This window comes from Panthera tigris, chromosome B4, assembly GCF_018350195.1.
Source record: "Panthera tigris isolate Pti1 chromosome B4, P.tigris_Pti1_mat1.1, whole genome shotgun sequence".
Taxonomy (NCBI): domain Eukaryota; kingdom Metazoa; phylum Chordata; class Mammalia; order Carnivora; family Felidae; genus Panthera; species Panthera tigris.
This window is the reverse complement of record NC_056666.1, coordinates 82,445,080-82,467,525: the sequence shown is the minus strand read 5'-3', so window position 1 is coordinate 82,467,525 and position 22,446 is coordinate 82,445,080. Positions and strand designations below refer to the sequence as shown.

Below are 22,446 nucleotides of genomic sequence, written 5' to 3'. Positions count from 1 at the left end.
AACAGAGCCATTACACTAAGCCCCACCCAACTGCACCAACCAAGCTCTAGAGGAACACAAGTCTCTCTGTCTGCTTAGTTTATGGATTGTAAAGTGCTTCATAGTTTGACTTCTAGAGGAAACTTGATATAATTTCAATCATTTTTCATTCTGTTCGCTGGTCCATCTATTCAATTCTTTTTCTTCTTTTCTTATTCTTGAATATAGAAAGAGAAAATTTTATTTTTATTTTCCATTTTAATAAAAAATATTTTTCCTTAAATTTTTCTACTATGGTTTATGTTTTTGTAATTTTCTTCTATTCTATTTTACTTTCATCATTTGATTTTATTCTGTTTTATTGTATTCATTTTTTAAATTTTCAAATGTTTTCCTTTTTTTTCTTTTCTCTTCTTTCCCTTTTCTCTCTGTGCTATCAAGCTTCTTTCAACAACCAAACAAAAACACACCTAAGATATAGCATTCCTTATTTTGTGTTGTTTTTAATTTTTTAATTTTTATTTTATTAATTCTTTTTCTTCCTCCAAAATGATAAAACAAAGGAATTCACCCCAAAAGAAAGAACAGGAAGAAATGACAGCCAGGGACTTAATCAACACAGTTACAGACAAGATGTCTGAACCAAAATTTAGAATCATGATAATACTAGCTGGGGTTGAAAAAAGCATAGAATCCATTTCTGCGAAGATAAAATAAGTAAAATCTAGTCAGGATGAAATTAAAAATGTTGTAACTGAGATGCAATCCAAATGGATGCCACGGTGGCAAGGATGGATGAAGTAGAGCAGCGAATCAGTGATACAGAAGACAAACTTATGGAGAATAAGGAAGCAGAAAAAAAAGAGGGAAACTAGGTAAAAGAGCACAATATAAGAATTAGAGAACTCAGTGACTCATTAAAAAGGAATAACATCAGAATCATAGGGGTCCCAGAAAATGAAGAGAGAGGAAAAGGGGCAGATGGTTTATGTGAGCAAATCATAGCAGAAAACTTCCCTAACCTGGGGGAAGACACAGACATCAAAATTCAGGAAGCACAGAGAACTCCCAGTAGACTTAACAAAAATCGAACATCAATAAGGGATACCATAGTCAAATTCACAAAATACACAGAAAAGAAAAGAATCATGAAACAAGCAAGGGGAAAAAAGTCCTTAACCTACAAGGGAAGACAGATCAGGTTCACAGCAGACCTATCCACAGAAACTTGGCAGGCCAGAAACGAGTGGCAGGATATATTCAATATGCTGAAATCAGAAAAATATGCAACCAAGAATTCTTTATCCAGCAAGGCTGTCATTCAAACTAGAAGGAGGGATAAAAAAGTTTCCCAGACAAACAAAAACTAAAGGAGTTCATGACCACTAAACCAGCCCTGCAAGAAATTTTAAGGGGGACTCTCTGAGGGGAGAAAAGACAAAATAAAACAAAAAAGACCAAAAGCAACAAAGACTAGAAAGGACCAGAGAACACTACCAGAAACTCCAACTCTGCAGGCAACACAATGGCAATAAATTCATAACTTTCAGTACTCACTCTAAATGTCAGTAGACTAAACACTCCAATCAAAAGACATAAGGTAACAGAATGGACAAGAAAACAAGATCCATCTATATGTTGTTTACAAGAGACCCATTTGAGACCTAAAGACACCTTCAGATTGAAAGTAAAGGTATGGAAAAGCATCTATCATGCTAATGGTCACCAAAAGAAAGTCAGAGTAGCCATACTTATACCAGACAATCTAGATTTTAAAATAAAGACTGTAACAAGAGATGAAGAAGGGCATTATATCATAATTAAGGGGTCTATCCACCAAGAAGGTCTAACAATTGTAAACATATATGCTCCAAACATGTGAGCAACCAAATATTTAATCAATTAATCACAAACATACAGAAACTCATTGATAAAGTACCATAATAGTAGGGCACTTCAACATCCCACTTACAACAATGGACAGATCATCTAAACAGAAAATCAACAAGGAAACAATGACTTTGAGTGACACACTGGACGGGATGGACTTAACAGATATATTCAGAATATTTCATCCTAAAGCAGCAGAATACATATTCTTCTCAAGTGCACACGGAACATTCTCCAGAACAGATCACATACTGGGATACAAATCAGCCCTCAATAAGTACAAAAAGATCGAGATCATACCATGCATATTTTCAGACCACAATGCTATGAAACTCAAAATCAACCACAAGAAAGAATTTGGAAAGACAACAAATACCTGGAAACTAAAGAACATCCTACTAAAGAATGAATGGGCTAAACAAAAAGTTAAAGAGGAAATTAAAAAGTACAAGGAGCCAATGAAAATGATAACACCACAGCCCAAAACCTCTGGGATGCAAAGGCAATCATAAAAGGGAAGTATATAGCAATCCAGGCTTTCCTAAAGAAGGAATAAAGGTCTCCTTTCACCTTACACCTTAAAGAGCTGGAAAAAGAACAGCAAATAAAACTCAAAACCAGCAGAAGATGGGATATAATAAAGATTAGAGCAGAATTCAATGCTATCTACAAAAACAAAACAAAACAACAGAACACATCAATGAAAACAAAAGCTGCTTCTTTGAAAGAATTAAGAAAATTGATAAACTCCTAGCCAGTTTGACCAAAAAGAAAAAGGAAGGGACCCAAATAAATAAAATCAAGAATGAAAGAGGAGAGATCACAACCAACACGGCAGAAAAACAAACAATGAGAATATTATGAACAATTATATGCCAATAAATTGGGAAATCTGGAAGAAATGGACAAATTCCTAGAAACAGATGAACTACCAAAACTTAAATAAGAAATAGAAAATTTGAACAGACTCATAACCAGTAAAGAAATTGAATTAGTAATCAAAATTCTTCCAAAATACCAAGAGTCCAGGGTCAGATGGCTTTCCAGGGGAATTCTACCAACCATTTAAAGAAGAGTTAACACATATCCTTTTGAAGCTGTTCCAAAAAATAGAAATGGAAGGAAAACGTCCAAACTCATTCTATGAAGCCAGCCTTACCTTGATTCCCAAACCAAAGATCCCACTAAAAAGGAGAACTACAGACCAATTTCCCTGATGAACATGGATGAAAAATCTTCAACAAGATACTAGCCAACCGGATCCAACAATACATTAAAAGAATTATTCACCACGATCAAGTGGTATTTATACCTGGGATGCAGGGCTGATTCAATATCTGTGAATCAACAAATGTGATACATCACATCAATAAAAGAAAGGACAAGAACCACATGATCCTCTCAATAGATGCAAAGAAAGCACTTGACAAAATACAGCATCCTTTCTTGATAAAAGCCCTCAAGAAAGTAGGGATAGAAGGATCACACCTCAAGAACATAAAAACCATATATGAAAGACCCACCACTAATATCATCCTCAATGGGGAAAAACTCAAGCTTTCCCTCTAAGGTCAGGAACACAACAATGTCCACTCTCACCACTGTTATTCAACATAGGATTGGAAGTCCTAACCTCAGCAATCAGACAACACAAAGGAATAAAAGGCATCTAACTTGACAAGGAGGAAGTCAAACTTTCACTATTCATAGACCAAATGATACTCTATGGAAAACCCAAAAGATTCCACAAAAAAACTGCTAGAACTGATCCATAAAGTCAGCAAAGTCACAGGATAAAAAATCAATGCACAAAAACCAGTTGCATTTCTATACCCCAATAATGAAGAAGCAGAAAGAGAAATCAAGTAATCAATCCCATTTATGATTGCACCAAAACCCATAAAATACCTAGAAATAAACCTAACCAAAGAGGTGAAAAATATATACACTGAAAACTACAGAAAACTTATGAAAGAAATTGAAGAAGACACAAAAAAATGGAAAAATATTCCATGTTCATTTGTCAGAATAAATATTGTCAAAATGTCCCCTGCTAGTGCATGCTCTCTCTCTCTCTTTCAAAAATAAACATTTAAAAAAAAACTTACCTGGAATAAATAAATAAATAAATAAATAAATAAATAAATAAATAAATAAAGGATTCCTAGGTATTTTATATTTTTGTTGTTGCTATTGCAACACAAATGATAACATTTTTAAAAATTACAGTTCCTATATAATGTCTGAGATTTACCTCACTATAAGGTTTGACTTCAGAATCATGTTAATGTTTTATGTATTCAAAAAATAAAATCAATGAGCAAGCAAGGGGAGAAAAGATAAATTAAATACTAACAAGAAAAAAATACACCAAACTATATTTCAAATGAATAATAAACACTGAATGGGGGAAAAAATTAATGTTTGGAAGAAGTACTTTGACTACATATGAAACTACAAACTATATAGTTTAAAGACAAAACAACACAAGTAAATAATCAAACTCCCAACCGGTAGATATTTGTTATCGTTGGATGGGTATAGGAATTCTAAAAATATGAAACAATGACAGAAATGGTTTATAACTAACTGAATAAAATAAGAATCCATGAATCCATTTTTATAATAAAAAATAAAGGAGATGGAAATTTCAACTTGTAAATGTAGATGTAATGAGGGAATTTAAAGTCACCATTCATAATCATCAAAGTAATAACTGATTTTTAAAAGAAACATTAATAATTCTAAAATTAGCCGGTAAAAATTTGATGAGGTATAGGACATTTATATAATCTCAAAACACCCTCACAAATTATTTATTAATTACAAAAAAAATTAACTTTATAGTGGAGAAACTTGGCGGGCTCTATTTTAACCAAGGGTTCAAACTTAACTACAGCACCAATAATGAGATAAACTGACATCTTTGCCCACTGATATGATGCATTGAGAGAGACACAATATTACTTCTGTGGCATTTCTGCCAAAATGTATAAAATGGATTTGATCATGAGGACAGAATATACAATGCAAATGGGGGGATGCTTTAGAAAATACCTAGTACTCTTCAAAAAGGTCAGTATCATAAAAGATTTTTTTAATTAAGAAACTATTATAGATTAAATGAGACTACAAAGACATGATGACTAAATCAAAGGGTGATCCTGTATTGAATCAGTTGAAATGGAATGAATAATTCTATAGTTTAACTATCTAAAAACACTACTGATAGAATTCTGACAACTGAGAGAATAAAAAAAATTAAAATAAATTAAAAACCATGTAAGTAAAAAAGCAGGCAATAATTAACTCTAAGAAAAACAAAAAAAATGGTACTATAAAGGAAAAATACTTGAATAAACAATAAGCAATATTCACTTAACAATGCAAACACTATTAATTTGACTGAAAATGAGATAAAATTATATTTAAAATATGGGGGTGGGGAAATGGCCAATCAAGTGGCCTTTATATAATCTAATGGGAAAATCAACAGGATTTTCCTCAATAGAAAATCAATTGAGAATGTCTAAAATTAATAAATCAAGAAATAACAGTATACAAAAACAAAACTGAAGGCATCATGACTCCAGATTTCAAGCTATATTACAAAGTTGTAGTCATCAAGACAGTATGGTACTGGCACAAAAACAGACATATAGATCAATGGAACAGAAAAGAAAACCCAGAAATGGACCCACAACTATATGGTCAACTAATCTTCAACAAAAGCAGGAAAGAATATCCAATGGAAAAAAAGATAGTCTCTTCAACAAATGGTGCTGGGAAAACTGGTCAGCAACATGCAGAAGAATGAAAGTGGGCCACTTTCTTACACCATACACAAAAATAAATTCAAAATGGGTGAAAGACCTAAATGTGAGACAGGAAACCATCAAAATCCTAGAGAACACAGACAACAACCTCTTTGACCCTGGCCACAGCAACTTCTTACTAGACATATCACCGAAGGCAAGAGAAACAAAAGGAACCATGAACTATTGGGACCTCATCAAGATAAAAAGCTTCTGCACAGCAAAGGAAACAATCAAACTAAAAGGAAGCCTATAGAATGGGACAAGATATTTGCAAATAACATATCTGATAAAGCATCAGTATCCAAAATGTATAAAGAATTTATCAAACTCAACACCCAAAAAACAAACAATCCAGTTAAGAAATGGACAGAAGACATGAATAGATACTTTTCCAAGACATCTGTTCCAAATGACATCCAGATGGCTAACAGACACATGAAAAGTTGTTCAACAGTACTCCTCATCAGGGAAATACAAATCAAAACCACAATGGTTTTTGACCCAAGCCAAAGACGCTTAACTGACTGAGCCACCTAGGCGCCCCTGATTTTTAACTTTTTAAATCAAAATAATATACACATACATACTTAAATGTTCAGTTAATACTCAAAAGCTTAAAAATAAAAAACATCAGTTCTTTACCTGTCACACCTCACACCTGTCAGAATGGCTAAAATTAACAAGAAACAACAGGTGTTGGCGAGGATGTGGAGAAAGGGGAACCCTCTTACTGTTGGTGGGAATGCAAACTGGTGCAGCCACTCTGGAGAACTGTATGGAGGTTCCTCAGAAAACTAAAAATAGAACTACCCTATGATCCAGCAATTGCACTATTAGGTATTTACCCAAAGGATATAAAAATACAGGTTTGAAGGGGTACATGCACCCCAATGTTTATAGTAACATTATCAATAATAGCCAAACTATGGAGAGAGACAACATGTCCATCAATTAATGAATGGACAAAGAAGATGTGATTGATATACACACACACACACACACACACACACACACACGCACGCACACTGGAATATTACTCAGCCATCAAGAAGAATGAAATCTTGCCATTTGCAGCAACATGGATGGAGCTAGAATGTATTATGACAAGTGAAATAATCGGAGAAAGACAAACACCATATGATTTCACTCATATGTGGAATTTAAGAAACAAAACAGATGAACATATGGGAAGGGTGGGGGGGGAGAGAGGGAAACAAACTGCAAGAAACTCTTAATGACAGAATACAAACTAAGGGTTGATGGAGGGAGGTAGGTGGGAGATGGGCTCGATGGGTGATGTGTACTAGGGAGAGCACTTGTGATGAGCACTGGGTGTTGTATGTAAGTGATAAGACATTGAATTCTACTCCTGAAACCAATATTGCACTTTATATTAACTAACTAAAATTTAAATTTAAAAAACGGACACTATATTATTTACAAATATAGAGGTTAATAGCAGAAGAAATAGCTAAAAGTTGAAAGCATTGACCTCTGAGGAGCCGCAATGAAGGGTGGGAAACTGATATTTTTTATTTTTAAGCTTTTGAGTATTAACTGAACATTTAAGTATGTATGTGTATATTATTTTGATTTAAAAAATTGAAAATCAGGGGCACCTAGGTGGCTCAGTCAGTTAAACGTCTGACTTTGGCTTGGGTCATGATCTCATGGTTTGTGAGTTTGAGCCATGTCAGGCTCTCTGCTGTCAGCACAAAGCTTGCTTCGGATCTTCTGTCTCCCTCTCTCTGTCCCTCCCCTCCCTTGCTCTTTTCAAAATAAATAAATAAACTTAAAAAAAAAAAAGTATCATAGTACAAATCAATTTCAAGTAAGGATAAACAGGACCATGTATTTCTCAATAGTCCTTGAGCAATAGTGTACCATGGCATAGAACAAGTATTCATTTACATAAAGAAATAACATCAAGACAAGTTGAATTGTTTTCAGTCTACTCTGTTTAATAAGGTAAAGAAGAATGATGCATTTTGGAAATATCCTCATCAAAAAATGCTTAAAGTAATAAAAATTCATCACCTAAAGGAATAAGCTTTGGATATCTAGAATATAAACATGTTAGTTCCTAATAAGGATTACTGAGACACTAATGATCAATTTCAGACTTTGTCTTCTTCATTTCAAGAGCCATCAAACCAGTTTTCTTTAGACTGCCTGGGCTGGTTTGGGCCAAGATCTAGTCAATATGTAGTCTGCCAGTGACGTAGGTAAATAAGACAGAGGAATGAAGAAAAACTGAGAATCCCAGCCAGCTGAATATCGAGTACGGGGATGCACAGATATCAGAGCGTGTTCCATGCAGTCAGTGACCAGGTTCAGGTTTGTGCTACATCTCAACAGCCCTTGTTTGACGCCATTGTGATCTGTATCCAAAAAGAGAAATGGTGGTCAACAATCTTATTCTTTGGATTTTAATGTTAAGCTCCAGTTATATACAGTCACAGAAGTCTAACTACATTTAATTTCTACAAGGATTAGGCTAATCAGACCTACGCTTCCCAGTGGCAGCCAATAGCCAAATGCAGCTGCTGAGCACTTAAAATATAGCTAGTATGACTAAAAACTGAATTTTTAAATTTTCATTTTCATTTTAAACCTCAATTCCACCATTGGAAAACATTTTAGCATTTTTGGAACAACATAGGTATGTGAATCTACTTTTGCAACTGGAAACATTTTAACAGCTTATTGAGTTATAATTCATAAACCATAAAATTCAGCCATTTAAAGTGTACAAGTTGGGGTGTGTGGGTGGCTCAGTTGGGTAAGCGTCAGACTCTTGATTTTGGCTCACAGTTCGTGAGTTCGATCCCCGTGTTGGATTCTGTGCTGTCAGCTTGAGATTCTCTGTCTCCCTCTCTCTATGCCCCTCCCCTGCTCTCTCTCGCTCTTAAAATAAGTAAGTAAACATTAAATAAATAAATAAATAAATAAAGTGTACAAGTCAATGACTTTTAGTATATTCAGAATTGTGCAACCACCCACCCAATCTAAGTTTAGAACATTCTCATCATCCCTAAAAGAAAACTTGTACCTATTAGCAGTCACTACCATTTTCTGCCAACCCAACCAGTCCTAGGCAACCACCAATCTACCTGTTGTCTCTGGGGATTGCTTTTTCTGGACATTTCATATAAATAGAATTATACTTTGTGATCTTTTGGGACTGGCTTCTTTTCACTAAGCAAAATGTTTTCAAACTTCATCCATGCTGTAGCATGTATGAGTATTTCACTCCTTTTTATTGCCAAATAATATTCAATATTCATTATATATATATATATATATATATATATATATATATATATATATATATGACTATATTCATTATATGACTTTATATTCATTATATGACCTTTTGTTTACCCATTCATTAGTTGGTAGACATTTAAGTTGTTTCCACTTTGGGAATATTATGAATAACGCTGCTGGCAACTATAAATTTTATTAATCTACAGATGAAGTGTTTCCTAGGAAAATTTAGCATCCAAATTGAGATATGCTATAAGTATAAAATACATATTGGGGCACCTGGGTGGCTCAGTTGGTTAAGTATCCAACTCTTGGTTTTCGCTCAGGTCATGATCTCATGGTTTATGAGTTCAAGCCCCAAGTCAGGCTCTGGGCAGGCAGTGCCAAGCCTGTTTTGGATTCTGTCTCCCTCTCTCTCTGCCCTGCCCCGTGTCTGTCTGTCTGTCTGTCTCTCTCTCTCTCTCTCTCTCTCTCTCTCTGTCTCTCTCTCTAAGTAAATAAACTTAAAAAAAAATACATACCAAGTTTCAAAGACTAATAAGAAAAAGAATATAAAATACCTTATTAACAACTTTTCATTGATGATAAATAAATGAATGCCAAAATCATAGTATCTTGGATAGGCAGGATTAAATAAACTGTGCTACTAAAATTAATTTCACCAGTTTCCTTTTTTTTTTTTAATGTGGGAACCAGAAAATTTAAGATTACACTTAAGATTACACAGAAGATTACACTTAAGATTACACAGAATATGAACCAGGCTCCAGGCTCTGAGCTGTCAGCACAAAGCCCAACGTGGGGCTCGAACTCAAGAACCACGAGATTGTGACCTAAGCCAAAGTCGGACGCTCAACCGACTAAACTACCCAGGCACCTCTCAACTCCTTTTAAATCATGAAATACATATATCCTTTTATATCCATATATACTTTACATAATGTCACTACAATAAATTCTGTTTTCCTCTTCATTTCTATTGTCAAACTATTATATATCTACAAGAGAAAAAAATTCCCTAATACACAGTTGAAAACCTTAGGTGGGGAAAAGTTTACAACAGTAGCTGGCCCTCTGGCATGTTAGAAACTGTGGTGCCCTGGCCTGCTATGAATTCTGAGAGGCTCAAGCACTGTTTTGTGCAGCTTTTTCTTGACCCAATTCTCTCCTGTGTTAATGGTCACCCTCTTAGGCCAGAAGACAATGCTGTGTTAATGGTCACCCTCTTAGGCCAGAAGACAATGCTGTGTTAATGGTCACCCTCTTAGGCCAGAAGACAGTGCTGTAGGTTGGGAGTCTTCTGTCTGCCTTCTTTTCTCTGGACTACAATATCACTCAAAGCCAGTGACAGGGCTGCTGCTACCCACCCATCGCAGGATCCTTTCATGAAATGGAAAGGAGAGCTGCTGCCTTGGGCCTTGGCAAGCTGCTGACTTCTTTGAAGAAAAAGCATCGCTTTCCCCAGAAGGTGAAACCCCATATTGATGTGCATGACTTACTTCTACTAAGAAGACTGCCTTGCCTTTACCCCCAAACTGCCTCCTCTTCCAGGTCCTAAGGATGACATTCTTACAAGAAATTGAACCATCTCACTCCCATGAAGCTCCTAAGGCCTGCACATGACTTCTAGTCTCTGGACACCGTCAATAGGGCCCTGCAAAGCTGGCTCTCACCCACTGCCCTCTACTTACACACACACACCCTCCTCCCACAGTAAGAATGGAGTTGTAGCTGGGCCCTTTGTTACCAAAAAGACTGTATTTCAGTTGTGCAGACCTCCCACGCCAGCCTTGCCAAACTACAGAGGGGCACCCCTTTCTCGAGACCCAGAAGTTCCATGTCTCTAACCATGTAATACCTCCCTAGTGGTCAGGTGGCCAGGCCTGTAGGTGACAAGGCAGCACAGGCCTTGCCCCTAAGCTGTCAATATAACCTCTTCCTCATCACCAAGCCAACCATGAGAGCCCTGGGACCTTCTCAAATCCCTCTGGTCCCAGGAAGGCTTTGTTTCCTTAAACAGTTCTTAGTTCTCAGTTCTCAGAGCCTGCCAATCATTCCCCACCAACCCTCTTTCCCCTTTCTCATGCAAGGTTATCAATTATCCTATGAAAAGAAAAGCTCACGGGCATCAAAAAACTTCTGTCCATAGGCCTCCTTAATATGCGCAGGGACTTCTTCCCAGGCTTGCTTTATTCTCCCTAAGGACCACGGCAGATCTGTCATTCCAGTTCTGAAGTAGCCAGGTTCAACGATGCTGATTTTCACCCTAAAATGTTGAAGCTCACGCCTGAAAATAAAAACCCTAGAGTTAACTCTTGATTGAGAGACAGCACATTTCAATGCTCTCAGGGAGGAAACAAAACAAAACAAAACAAAACAAAACGGGTTATAAAAACATCTCTACTGAATATTTTAAAGGATAAAGAAATGGAGAGGAAAAAACCAAAATTTTAAATATCCCTAGGTCCAAAAATTGGGACATGATTATATAAACTGCCATAACCATTCAATTCTACAGCCCCTCTTTTCACAGAGTTATTAAGTACCTACCACATGTTAGACAGTCAAGCCATGCAGAATACAAGGAATAATAAAGAAAATTAGCATTTTTAGAGCAGCTACTGTGCTAAGTATTTTACATGCACAGTCTCAGAAAATTAAGGCTCAGTTGCTTGCCTCAAAAAAGCTCACAGTAAGGGAGTCCAACAAGTAAGCAAATAATTATAACACAACTCAAAAGAATTATAAAGCAGAGGTATTCCAGGGGCTACATGAGCAGAGAGCAGGAGGTATACAGATTTTCTGACGGAGTCAGGGAAGGCTTCAATGAGGAAGAATGTTTCAGGTGAGCCTTGAAGGATAAAGAGATTTCCAAGTAAAGAAAGGGGAAGAGCAGAGTAGCAGGTAATAGGAATTGTACTCACAAAAGCATGGGCCTCTGAAAAATGACCATATGTTCTAAGACTCCAAGAGAACATTAACAGAATATGATATGGGCATTAAAATTGCAACTCATTGGTCATTCCAGAATATTCATGTTAGTTCAAAAACAGTTCCAAAATATTGATCAGGGGCTGAGTATGTAGCAGGCACTGTGCTAAGCACTGCCTTCACCAGAAGTAGGATGGCATTGTGCACCACAGGAGAGGTATACTCTAGGTGTTCAGCAGACAGTGATAAGGGGTGTTCCCTAATCTAGAGGTTCAAGTAGCCTCGCTGGAGCAGATGAAGCCCAAGCTATGTCAAGGAGAAATCTTTGAAATAATGGTCCATAAGAATATAGAACACAAAGCATCATGACCCTCTAAAGCAGAGAGTGGTTCTCAAATTGTGCACCCCAGATAAATGGCAACATCAGCGTCTTGGGAGCCTGTTAGAAATGCAAATTACTGGGCTCCAGTCCAGATTTATTAGGTCAGAAAATCTGGGGGTGAATGTGTTTGAATAAGCCTTCCGGGTGGCTCTGAGGCATCCTAAAGGTTAAAAACCACTATTCTAATGGAAGAGCCTACCTTATCAAAGCAAAATCTAAAACCTTCCATGTGAGAAAGATTCTCCAGGTACCTGTGTGTGCTGGGAAAGAGGGAGGGCTATGCAAGCCACCCTAAAATTTCACTTCCCCTTGTAGCTTCCTCACTGTGATTCCCATCACACCACAACATCTACATTCCCTTTAAAACTCCAACTCATATGTGGGACAAAACTTCCTTTCCCTGTTCAGCCTTAGCACAATTAAGGCATGCTGGAATTTTCTAAAGGAATTCATGATTTGAATATTGGATGGACAGGTCTTTGTTCTTGGTCTGGGAATGAGTCAAGGGGTTTGAGAAACCAGTTGTGAGTGGCGGTATATCAGCAGGCAGCAGCCCCAGGGAGATAAACAAAATGTCAGTTAAACTGGAAGCCAGGCAAAGTGCTCATCACATGGTAACAACTCATGTAACTTCCTCAGTTATTTCCCTATTCCCTTCCTAGGCAGATAATACAATATGTATATTATAAGAGATATCTACCAGTCATGGCATGTGGTAGGCTAAATAACAGCCCCCAAAAGTATCAGGTCCTAATCCCTGGAATCTATAAATGTTACCCTGTGTGGCAAAGACTTTGTGATTGAAATTAAGTTAAGGATCTTGAGATAGGGAGACTATGCTGGATAATCTGGGTTTGCACTAAGTGCAATCACAATTATCCTTATAAGACAGAGGCAGATTTGAAGGCCAACAGAGAAAGAGAAGGTAACATGACCATGGAGGCAGAGACTGGAGTGATGCAGTCACAAGCCAAGGAATGCAGAGAGCCAGCAGAAGTGCAAGAAGCAAGGAACAGATTCTCCCCTAGAGCCTTCAGAAGGAGGCTGGCCCTGTCAACAACTTGATTTTGGTCCAGTAATACTGAGTTCAGATTTTGGCCTCCAGAACTGTGAGGGAATAAATATGTGTTGTTTTCAGACACTGTAAATTACAGCAGTCATGGGGTACCTGGCTGCTTCAGTCAATAGAGTGTGAGACTCTTGATCTTGGTGTTGTGAGTTTGAGCCCTATGTGGGGTGTGGACAATACTTAAAAAAATAGAATTCTGGGGTGACCGGGTAGCTCAGCCGGTTAAGTGTCTGACTTCGGCTTGAGTCATGATCTTGTGGTCCGTGAGTTCGAGCCCCACATCAGACTCTGTGCTGATGACTCAGAGCCTGGAGCCTGCTTCGGATTCCATGTCTCCCTCTCTCTCTGCCCCTCCCATGCTTGTGCTGTCTCTCTCTGTCTCAAGAGTAAATAAACATTAAAAAAAAAACAGAATTCTAAACAAAATTCACAGCAGCCATAGAAATCTAATACATGGTGCCTAAAATATTCACAGCTGGGGTGCCTGGGTGGCTCAGTCGGTTGAGCATCCGACTTTGGCCTAGGTCATGATCTTACTGGTTCCAAGTTCAAAGCCTGGAGACTGCTTCAGATTCTGTGTCTCCCTCTCTCTCTCTCTCTGTTCCTCCCCCACTCACACTCTCTTTCTTTTAAAAATAAATAAACATTAAAAAAAAAAAATAGGGGCGCCTGGGTGGCTTAGTTAGTTAAGTGTCTGACTTCGGCTCAGGTCATGATCTCGCAGTTAGTGAGTTCGAGTCCTGAGTTGGGCTCTGTGCTGATGGCTCAGAGCCTAGAGCCTGCTTCGGAATCTGTGTCTCCCTCTCTCTCACACGTGCTCATTTCCACGTGTGAAACTGTTCTAAAGTTAGCCCCGACAAAGGGGAATCTGAGCAGCAATATTTTTTTTAATTAATTTATTTTGAAAGATAGAGAGCAGGGGAGGGGCAGAGAGAGAGGGAGAGAGAGAATCTGCACTCTGCACTGTCGGTGCAGAGACCTATGTGGGGCTCAATCCCATGAGCTGTGAGATCATGACCCGAGCCAAGATCAAGAGCAGGATGCTTAACCGACCAAGCGACCCAGGCGCCCTGTGCAGCAATATTTTGTGCCACATGATTACACCATCATGTCCACAGCTGACTGGACCAGGGAGGGTACTTGATGAGAGGAAAGGCCACTTAGGACTGGAGAGTGGCTCTGCCTATTACTACCTATGTTATGACCATGGGAAATTATTAACCTCTGTGCCTCAGCTTCCTCATACGTACAATAAGGATAAAAATAATACCTTCCTTGGGGCGCCTGGGTGGCTCAGTAGGTTGAGCGTCCGACTTCGGCTCAGGTCATGATCTCACAGTTTGTGAGTTCGAGCCCCGTGTCGGGCTCTGTGCTGACAGCTCAGAGCGTGGAGCCTGCTTCAGATTCTGTGTCTCCCTCTCTCTCTGCCCCTTCCCTGCTCATACCCTGTCTCTGTCTCTCAAAAATGAATAAATGTTAAAAAAAAATTTTAATAATAATAATAATAATAATAATACCTTCCTCATTGGATTTCAAAGAAGATAAATGACTTATTAGATATAAAGTACTTACAACAGTGCCTGACACATAATAAGTGCACGAAAATGTCATGTAATAGGTCACCTGGCACACACAGAAAATGAACACAGCTAATAGTCCTCTCTCTTAGGAACTAAGATGTACAGGGAATATAAAAAGGAACCAGCTGATAGAGAGGGACTAAGGCTGAAACAATGCCTGAAAAAGAGACAGGAGGTAGAGGCAGGGCCATTAGGGGTTGTGGCAAACTGAAGTTCTAAGAGAAGAAGTTCTTAGATAAAGGAAAGATATACAGAGTAAAACAGATGAGCACCCAGAGAAAAAGAGAGTCACCGTGGAGAAACAATGACAGTCTCACTTTGGGGGGGAAAGAAGATAATTATCTTCTCTTCAGAAATGAAATTTTATTGAGGTGCCTGGGTGGCTCAGTCGGTTAAGCGTCCAACTTCAGCTCAGGTCATGATCTCACGGTTTGTGGGTTCAGGCCCCACATCGGGCTCTGTGCTGACAGCTTGGAGCCTGGAGCCTGCTTCAGATTCTGTGTCTCCCTCTCTCTCTGCCCCTCCCTGGATCACACTCTGTCTCTCTCTCTCTCAAAAATAAATAAACACCAAAAAAAAATTTTTTTAAGAAATGAAATTTTATTAAAGAAAAATCTCGAGAATTAAACTATGATGTGGTGGCAGGACACAAAGACCTAGGGTCAAAACACAGTTCTGCCAAGTGCTGGTTGCGGCAGGTGAACTTTAGGAAAGAGACTTGAATCTGAGCCTCAGTTTCCTATATAAGCCAGATTAGTAATAGTATCTACAAATCAAGATTTGGGGAGTAATGAAATAAGATAACGTAGGTAAAAGCAATTATCACAATGCCTAAGACATATTTAAGGTGCTCAACAGTTGCTTTTGTTTTAACTTAAGAACATTACCTCAGGAAAAAAAGAAAAAAGAAAGAAAGAAAAAGAGAATATTACCTCAGAACATCCGAAAAGGCTTCTACACCATACTTGGAGCTACAGTAAACTCCTCCAAAGAAAGCAACTCTTCCCAGAATGCTGGAGACGTTAACAATCCTCCCCTGTGCTTTCCTCACCAAGGGAAGCATGCTCAAGGTCACCTCCATCAAACCAATGAGGTTCACTTTGAGGACATCCACGTAGGTCTCTATCTTCAGCCACTCAGTGCAGCAAAGTGGGTGAAAAATGCCTGCGTTGTTGACCAGGCCCCAGAGTCCTAAAACGAAGTCAAAGCAGGAATTCAGTTTCAGACAAAATTGGCAGAACTATTTACCTTGATCAATCTTCCTGCTGACAACAACAAAAAATGTTAAATAAAATATATTTTTTAATGTTCTGAAATACATCAGTTAACAAGAAAGTAAAATGGGTCAGGCCAAAAGCTAAGAAAAGGCAGGAATCCAGAAAGAGTAAATAGAATATCGATGCCCACTTTTGATTCGAGGGTATTTGCCAACCAGGGTAAATGTGAATTTCAGTATGGTCTCAAAAAACATACACAATAAGATATGAGGTCCAGGACCCACCTAAGGTAGGAATCCTAATAAAAAACACTTTCTTCGTTAAACTGGGACTTTTAATGGTTATGCTATCAGTATCAGAGTGAGACAGAAAGTCCTTCCAGGGACTGAAAGTAAAACTGTCTTGGGGCACCCGGGTGGCTTAGTTGGTTGAGCACCTGACTCTTGGTTTTAGCTCAGGTCCTGATCTCATGGTTTGGAAGTTCAAACCCCACATCAAGCTCTGTGCTGAAAGTGCAGAGCCTGCCTGGGATTCATTCTCTCTCTCTCTCTCTCTCTCTCTCTCTCTCTCTCTCTCTCTCTCTCCCTCTCCCCCGCTCGCTCTCTCTCTATCAAAATAAACAAATAAACTTTAAATTAAAAAACCTGTCTGTCTTGAACTTTGGTGTTGTGGAGAGGGGGGACAAGAATCAACACTGAAGAATCGTAACCACAAGCCACCCCTCATGAGAGTTTGCAGCCAAATTCCCACTACCTGGGTAGTCCAAAACATCAAGCCAAGATTCAATTCAAGATGGTCATGGCTTCTGAGCGTGCCTGACACCTGATAGAAGGAAACATGGATCCTCTCTGGAGGAATCTTCATGTCAGACTACAGAGAATCACCAGAGAGCTACTAAGAAAAATTGCAGTTCACCGTCACAAATCAAAATACACAAAGAAACAAAGCATTATATGCAAGAGCCAGCAAAATGAATAGACAGCAGAAAAAGACTCACAAAGACATTAGATACCAGAATTATAAGACATATAATATAAAATGTGTATGCTAAATATAAGGGGCACCTGGGGTACTCAGTCAGTTAAGTGTGTGACTCTTGGTTTCAGCTCAGGTCATGATCTCATGGTTTATGAGACTGAGCCCCATGGTGGGCTCCTCACTCACAGCGTGGAGCTTGCTTGGGATTCTCTCTCCCTCTCTCTGCCCCTCCCCTGCTTGTACTCTCTCTCTCTCTCTCTCAAAATAAATAAACTTTTAAAATAAATAAATATGTATATTAAATATAATTTTAAAATAAAAGAAAGATTAAAACGATTAATAAAGGTATTATAAAACTGATCAAGCAGATCTGGAAAAGAACCAAAAAGAACTTCCAGAAATAAAAATCTTAACAAACTGTAATTTGGTAGACAGATTTAATAGCAGATAGACATGGCAGAAAACAGGAAGTATAAGCTGGAATGTAGAAAAAGGAAACTATGCAGAATGCAGCACAAAGCAAAAAAAAAAAAAAAAAAGAGAGATGGAAAATGTGAAAGAAAAGAGACATAAGAACACAGTAAGAACTTCTTTTTCTTTTTTTTTTTTTCCAGAGAGCAAGCCAGGAGAGGAGCCCCGTGCGGGGCTGGATCCTATGTCTCTGGGATCATGACCCAAGCAGAAATCAAGAGACTCAACTGAGCCACCCAGGTGCCTCAAAATAAGAAACTTCTAACACGTATCTATCAGAAAAGAAAAAAGAGGGGAAATGGAACAAGGGCAATATCTGAAGTAACAGTGGCCGAGAATTTTCCAAAATTGTTGAAAGACACTAATCCATAGATTCAAGAAGCCAAACAAGTCCCAAGCAGTATAAATAAAGAAATTCACATCTATATAGCCAAAGTAAAGCTTTAGTAAGATCAAAGAAAGAGGGATGCCTGGCAGGCTCTGTCAGAAGAGCATGCAACTCTTTTTTTTTTATTTTTTTTTTAATGTTTATTTATTTTTGAGAGAGAGAGAGAGCACAAGTGGGAGACAAAGAGGGAGACACAGAATTCAAAGAAGGCTCCAGGCTCTGAGCTGTTGGCACAGAGCCTGATGAGGGGCTTGAACCCACAAACTGTGAGATCATGACCTGAGCCAAAGTTGGATGCTTAACTGACTGAGCCACCCACGTGCCCCCAGAGCATGCAATTCCTGATATCAGAGTCTTGAGTTTGAGCCCCAGGTTGGGTGTAGAGACTATTAAAAAAATAAACAAACTTAAAAAAAATTAAAATAAAATGTTTCCAATGTTTAAAAAAAAAAATCAAAGAAATAGAATATCCTTAAATAGTCAGAAATAAAAGAAAAGATTATTTACAATCTTACAAGGTAACAATTAGGCTGACAACTGACAACAGCAACAACAGAAGCCAGAAGACAATGAAACGATATCTTCAATATGCTGAGAGAAAATAACTGTAAACTTAAAAATGCTTACCTAGCAAAAATATCTTTCCAGAATAAGGGCAAAATAAAGACACTTTAAGAAATGTGAAAAAAGAAGGGTGCCTGGTTGGCTCAGTCTATAGAGCATGCAACTCTTGATCTCACAGTTGTGAGTTCAAGTCCTGCCTTGGGTATAGAGATTACCTAAAATAAATAAATAAATAAATAATATAGAAATGTAAAAAAAAGGAAGAAAAGAAAAACAGGGACACCTGGTTAGCTCAGTGGGTTAAGCATCCAACTTTGGCTCAGATCATAATCTCACAATTCGTGAGAATGAGCCCCAAGTGTGCTGACAGTGTGGAGCCTGCTTGCGATTCTCTCTCCCTCTCTCTCTGCCCCTCCCAACTCATGCTTTCTCTCTCTCTCTCTCTCAAAATAAATAAATAAACTTAAAAAAAAAACAACAGATTTTATCCACAACACTTTCTAAATTCTAAAGAATATATTCAGTCTGGAGGAAAGTAGTTTTATTTTATTTTTTTTAAGATTATGTTTTTAAGTAATATCTCTATCCAGTGTGGGGCTTGAACTCAAAACCCCCAGATCAAGAGTCACTCCCTCCACTGACTGAGCCAGCCAGGGGCCCCTGGAGGAAAGTAATTTTAGATGGAAGATTCTAAAAAGAATGATGAGCAAACAAAATGGTAAACAGGAAATAAATCTAAACAAATATATATATTGTAGGGCCAAAAAAAAAAAAAATAGAAATAAAATATATAACAGCAATGCCATCATGTGGGGGGGGGGGCAGGGGATAGACTTCAAGTGTTCTGAGAGCCTTGGATTCATCAGAAGAAGGCAAAGATGTTAATTTTACACTTGAATGATTAAACATGCAGTTAAAAGTCCTAGAGAAACCACTAACGAAACAGAATATATTACTTTTGGGGCACCTGGGTGGCTCAGTCAGTTAAGCGTCTGACTTCGGCTCAGGTCATGATCTCGCGGTTCGTGGGTTTGAGCCCCAAGTCGGCTCTGTGCTGACAGTTCGGAGTCTGGAGCCTGCTTTGGATTCTGTGTCCCCCTTTCTCTCCACCCCACCCCTGCTTGTGCTCTCTCTTTCAAAAATGAATAAACATTAAAAAAAATTAAGAAACAGAATATATTACTTTCAACTTAGTAATGGAAAAGGTGGAATAAAAATTCAATCAATTCAAAAGTGGGAAAAGAAGCAAGAAAAAAATGGGACATATAAAAAGCATAAAAAGAATGTCATAGAAATAAATCCAAACATATGAACAATTAAGTAAGTGTAGATGAGTGAAATGTCCTAGGTAAAAAAAAAAAAAAAAAAAAAAACTGCATTATTTTTTTACATGTAGCTATATGCTATTTACAAGAGATTCATTTAGAACATGGGGATACTAAAATGTTGAAAGTATAAGGAAGGAAAAAGGCTCTGAGGCAACAAGTGTGTGTAACTGCAGGAATAGTGACATAGTACACAGAGAGAAAGACTGAAACAAACAAAACAACAACAACAACCAGATTTGGTGAGGAAGAGGTAAGGTAAAGAGTCTTCCTTTAGGTTTGGTGAGTTTGAGGCACCAGCAGAAATTCCAGATGAGCAGTCCAGCAAGTAGTTTGAAATTCAGGTGTAAGGAACAAGTGATGATTTTAATATCAAGGGCACCAAAGTAACGAATAAAACTATAAGTAAATGAGATCTATTCAACATTTGTTGAGTCCTTAACAGGTACCTGGGAATATGTCAGAAACTGGAAATACAATAATGGGTAAGGGGGGCCCTCAAGGAGCTCACGCTCTAGCAAAGTGTGAAACAATACCAATAACCATACAACAGAAATAAAGTGCTGTGCAAAGCGCAGAGGCTGTAACTATGTATAATTCCTAGCTCTGCCTGGAGTATACCCAAAAACAGGAAATAATATATTGAAATCAATTTCCAAGTCAATTTTCACATGTAAGGCTGACTGAAGGAATGATTATATTTTAAATGGTAGCCAAGGGGAGAAGACTCAATTTCTTAAGAATACCTTGAAAATTCTTCAAACACAAAGAATTGTGGTTTTAAATATTCCATTGGCAAGGTGAGATAACAGCTTCAAATCTACTGGGCTCATTTTTCAAGGTAAACGTTGTTAAGGAAATGAAACACCACATAAGATCACGACTGTCCTTCAAATGGAAAAGTCAGCCTTTTAAACCCTGCTTTTGAGATCTTATACAGAGAGAGAAAACTTTTAACATCTTGATGCCTAAGTAAATGAAAGGAGAAAATACTTCTCTATACCTCTGTCTCCCACACGCTCCTTCACCCACTCGGTGGCCGCAGAGATGCTCTCTGTCTTGGTGACATCCAGGATCACCGTCTCCAGCCTGTCTGACGTCTGGTCTCTCAGCTGCTCTGCCCCCTTCTCTGTCAGACACGCGGCCAGCACCCTCAAGCCTCGCAGGTCCAGCTGCCTGGCCAGCAGGTTCCCGAAGCCCGAGTCACAGCCCGTGATGAAGACGTACTTGTCTCGGAGGTCGCTCACCACCTGCCTCTCCCGGTACCAGCGCAGGAGGTAGTACAGGCCCACGAGGGCCGCCAGGTACAGCCACATGGTGAGGGGATCTCCTTCCCCTTCAAAAGAAAGAGAAGAGCTTTTATTTTAGTCTGTCCTTTTTCCTTTAACCAGTTATCTATGGAGTATATGCTTTGTGCTAGGCATTCCCCCAGGTGCTGGGGACTCCATCTTCAGTAACACTCAAGGAACGACAGTCTAGAAAGGGAACTGGAGGGAACCAAACAAGTGCAATGCATTGTGGGGGGTGCCATACCAATATACACATAGTCTAATGAGGCTGCAAACCACTGCCCACAAAGTTAGAAATGGCTTCAGAGATGCAGTGATGTTGTAACTACTGCCTATATGATAGCTAAGCATTCAAAAAGTAGACCCAGATGAAAGAACATTCTAGGCAGCAACAGTGTGTACATAAATGAAGTGGTGAGCAGCATAACTTCCTAATACCTATAAGCAGTTCAGCACCATGCAGTACAGAACATACAGAGGTAGCGAAGGCTCAGACTATGGGGTTCCTTGTGGGTCACACTAAGGAATCTGGACGTTGTCTTATAGGTATCCAGAGTGTGCTATTATTGGAAGGTATTAAATAGAGGAGTAAGATTAGCAGATTTAATTTTAGAGAGATCTGTCTCACAATGGGAGTGGAAGGTATATTTAAATGGACTGTGATGAAGGCAAAGAGATCAGTTAAGAGACCCAACTGTGCAGCCAAAGCAGCTTGTAAATAAAGACCAATCAGATGCATTGTTGAAATGATTATGCCTACATTTCTTCATGTAGTTCTAGAGAAACAGCCACCATTTTGGCACAATTTAGTGTTGGGTGAACTAACACATGATTCATAAAGACATAAAACACCATCAAAGATGGGTAAGTCCATTAGGACATCATAAGGCCTGCACCCCAATGCCTGTATAAGGTTGGGTCGACGTAATTCAGACTCCTTGGCTTGGCATTCAGGCCTTGCCCATGTTCTGGCCCTTGACCTACTCCTTAGCCTTCTTTTTTACCACATCTCTCTTATACCTTACTCTTTACTCATAACAAGCAGCTTTCAGTACCCCACAGAGTACAGGCCTTTCACGCCACAGTACACAATTCTCTCAACAATTGCTTCTTTCCCAGACATCATCCACTTGGCAAATAACACTCATCTGTTAGTACTCAGCTGAATTAACATTTTCATTCAGCAGACATCAAGTTAACATCTCCTATGAGTCAGACACAATGTTAGGCACTGATACACAACAATAGACACAACAAGTTTCTATTATTCATTGAATTCACTGTCCAAGTGTGAA

At 38.5% G+C, this 22,446-nt stretch overlaps 1 protein-coding gene across 3 annotated transcripts in view; it reads right to left on the bottom strand.

The window, feature by feature from the left end:
* Positions 1 to 7,633: 7,633 nt before the first annotated feature.
* Positions 7,634 to 22,446, bottom strand: part of HSD17B6 (hydroxysteroid 17-beta dehydrogenase 6) — a 48,276-nt gene continuing 33,463 nt past the window's right edge. For all 3 annotated transcript variants that reach the window (XM_007081517.3, XM_042992561.1, XM_015537288.2), the window contains 4 exons: positions 20,866 to 21,198; positions 15,852 to 16,110; positions 11,081 to 11,244; positions 7,634 to 8,068 (listed from right to left, as the gene is read on the bottom strand). In XM_007081517.3, coding sequence (XP_007081579.2) covers positions 7,851 to 8,068; positions 11,081 to 11,244; positions 15,852 to 16,110; positions 20,866 to 21,178 — 954 coding nt within the window. In that variant the 5' untranslated portion in view covers positions 21,179 to 21,198 and the 3' untranslated portion in view covers positions 7,634 to 7,850. The remainder of the gene's footprint in view (positions 8,069 to 11,080; positions 11,245 to 15,851; positions 16,111 to 20,865; positions 21,199 to 22,446) is intronic.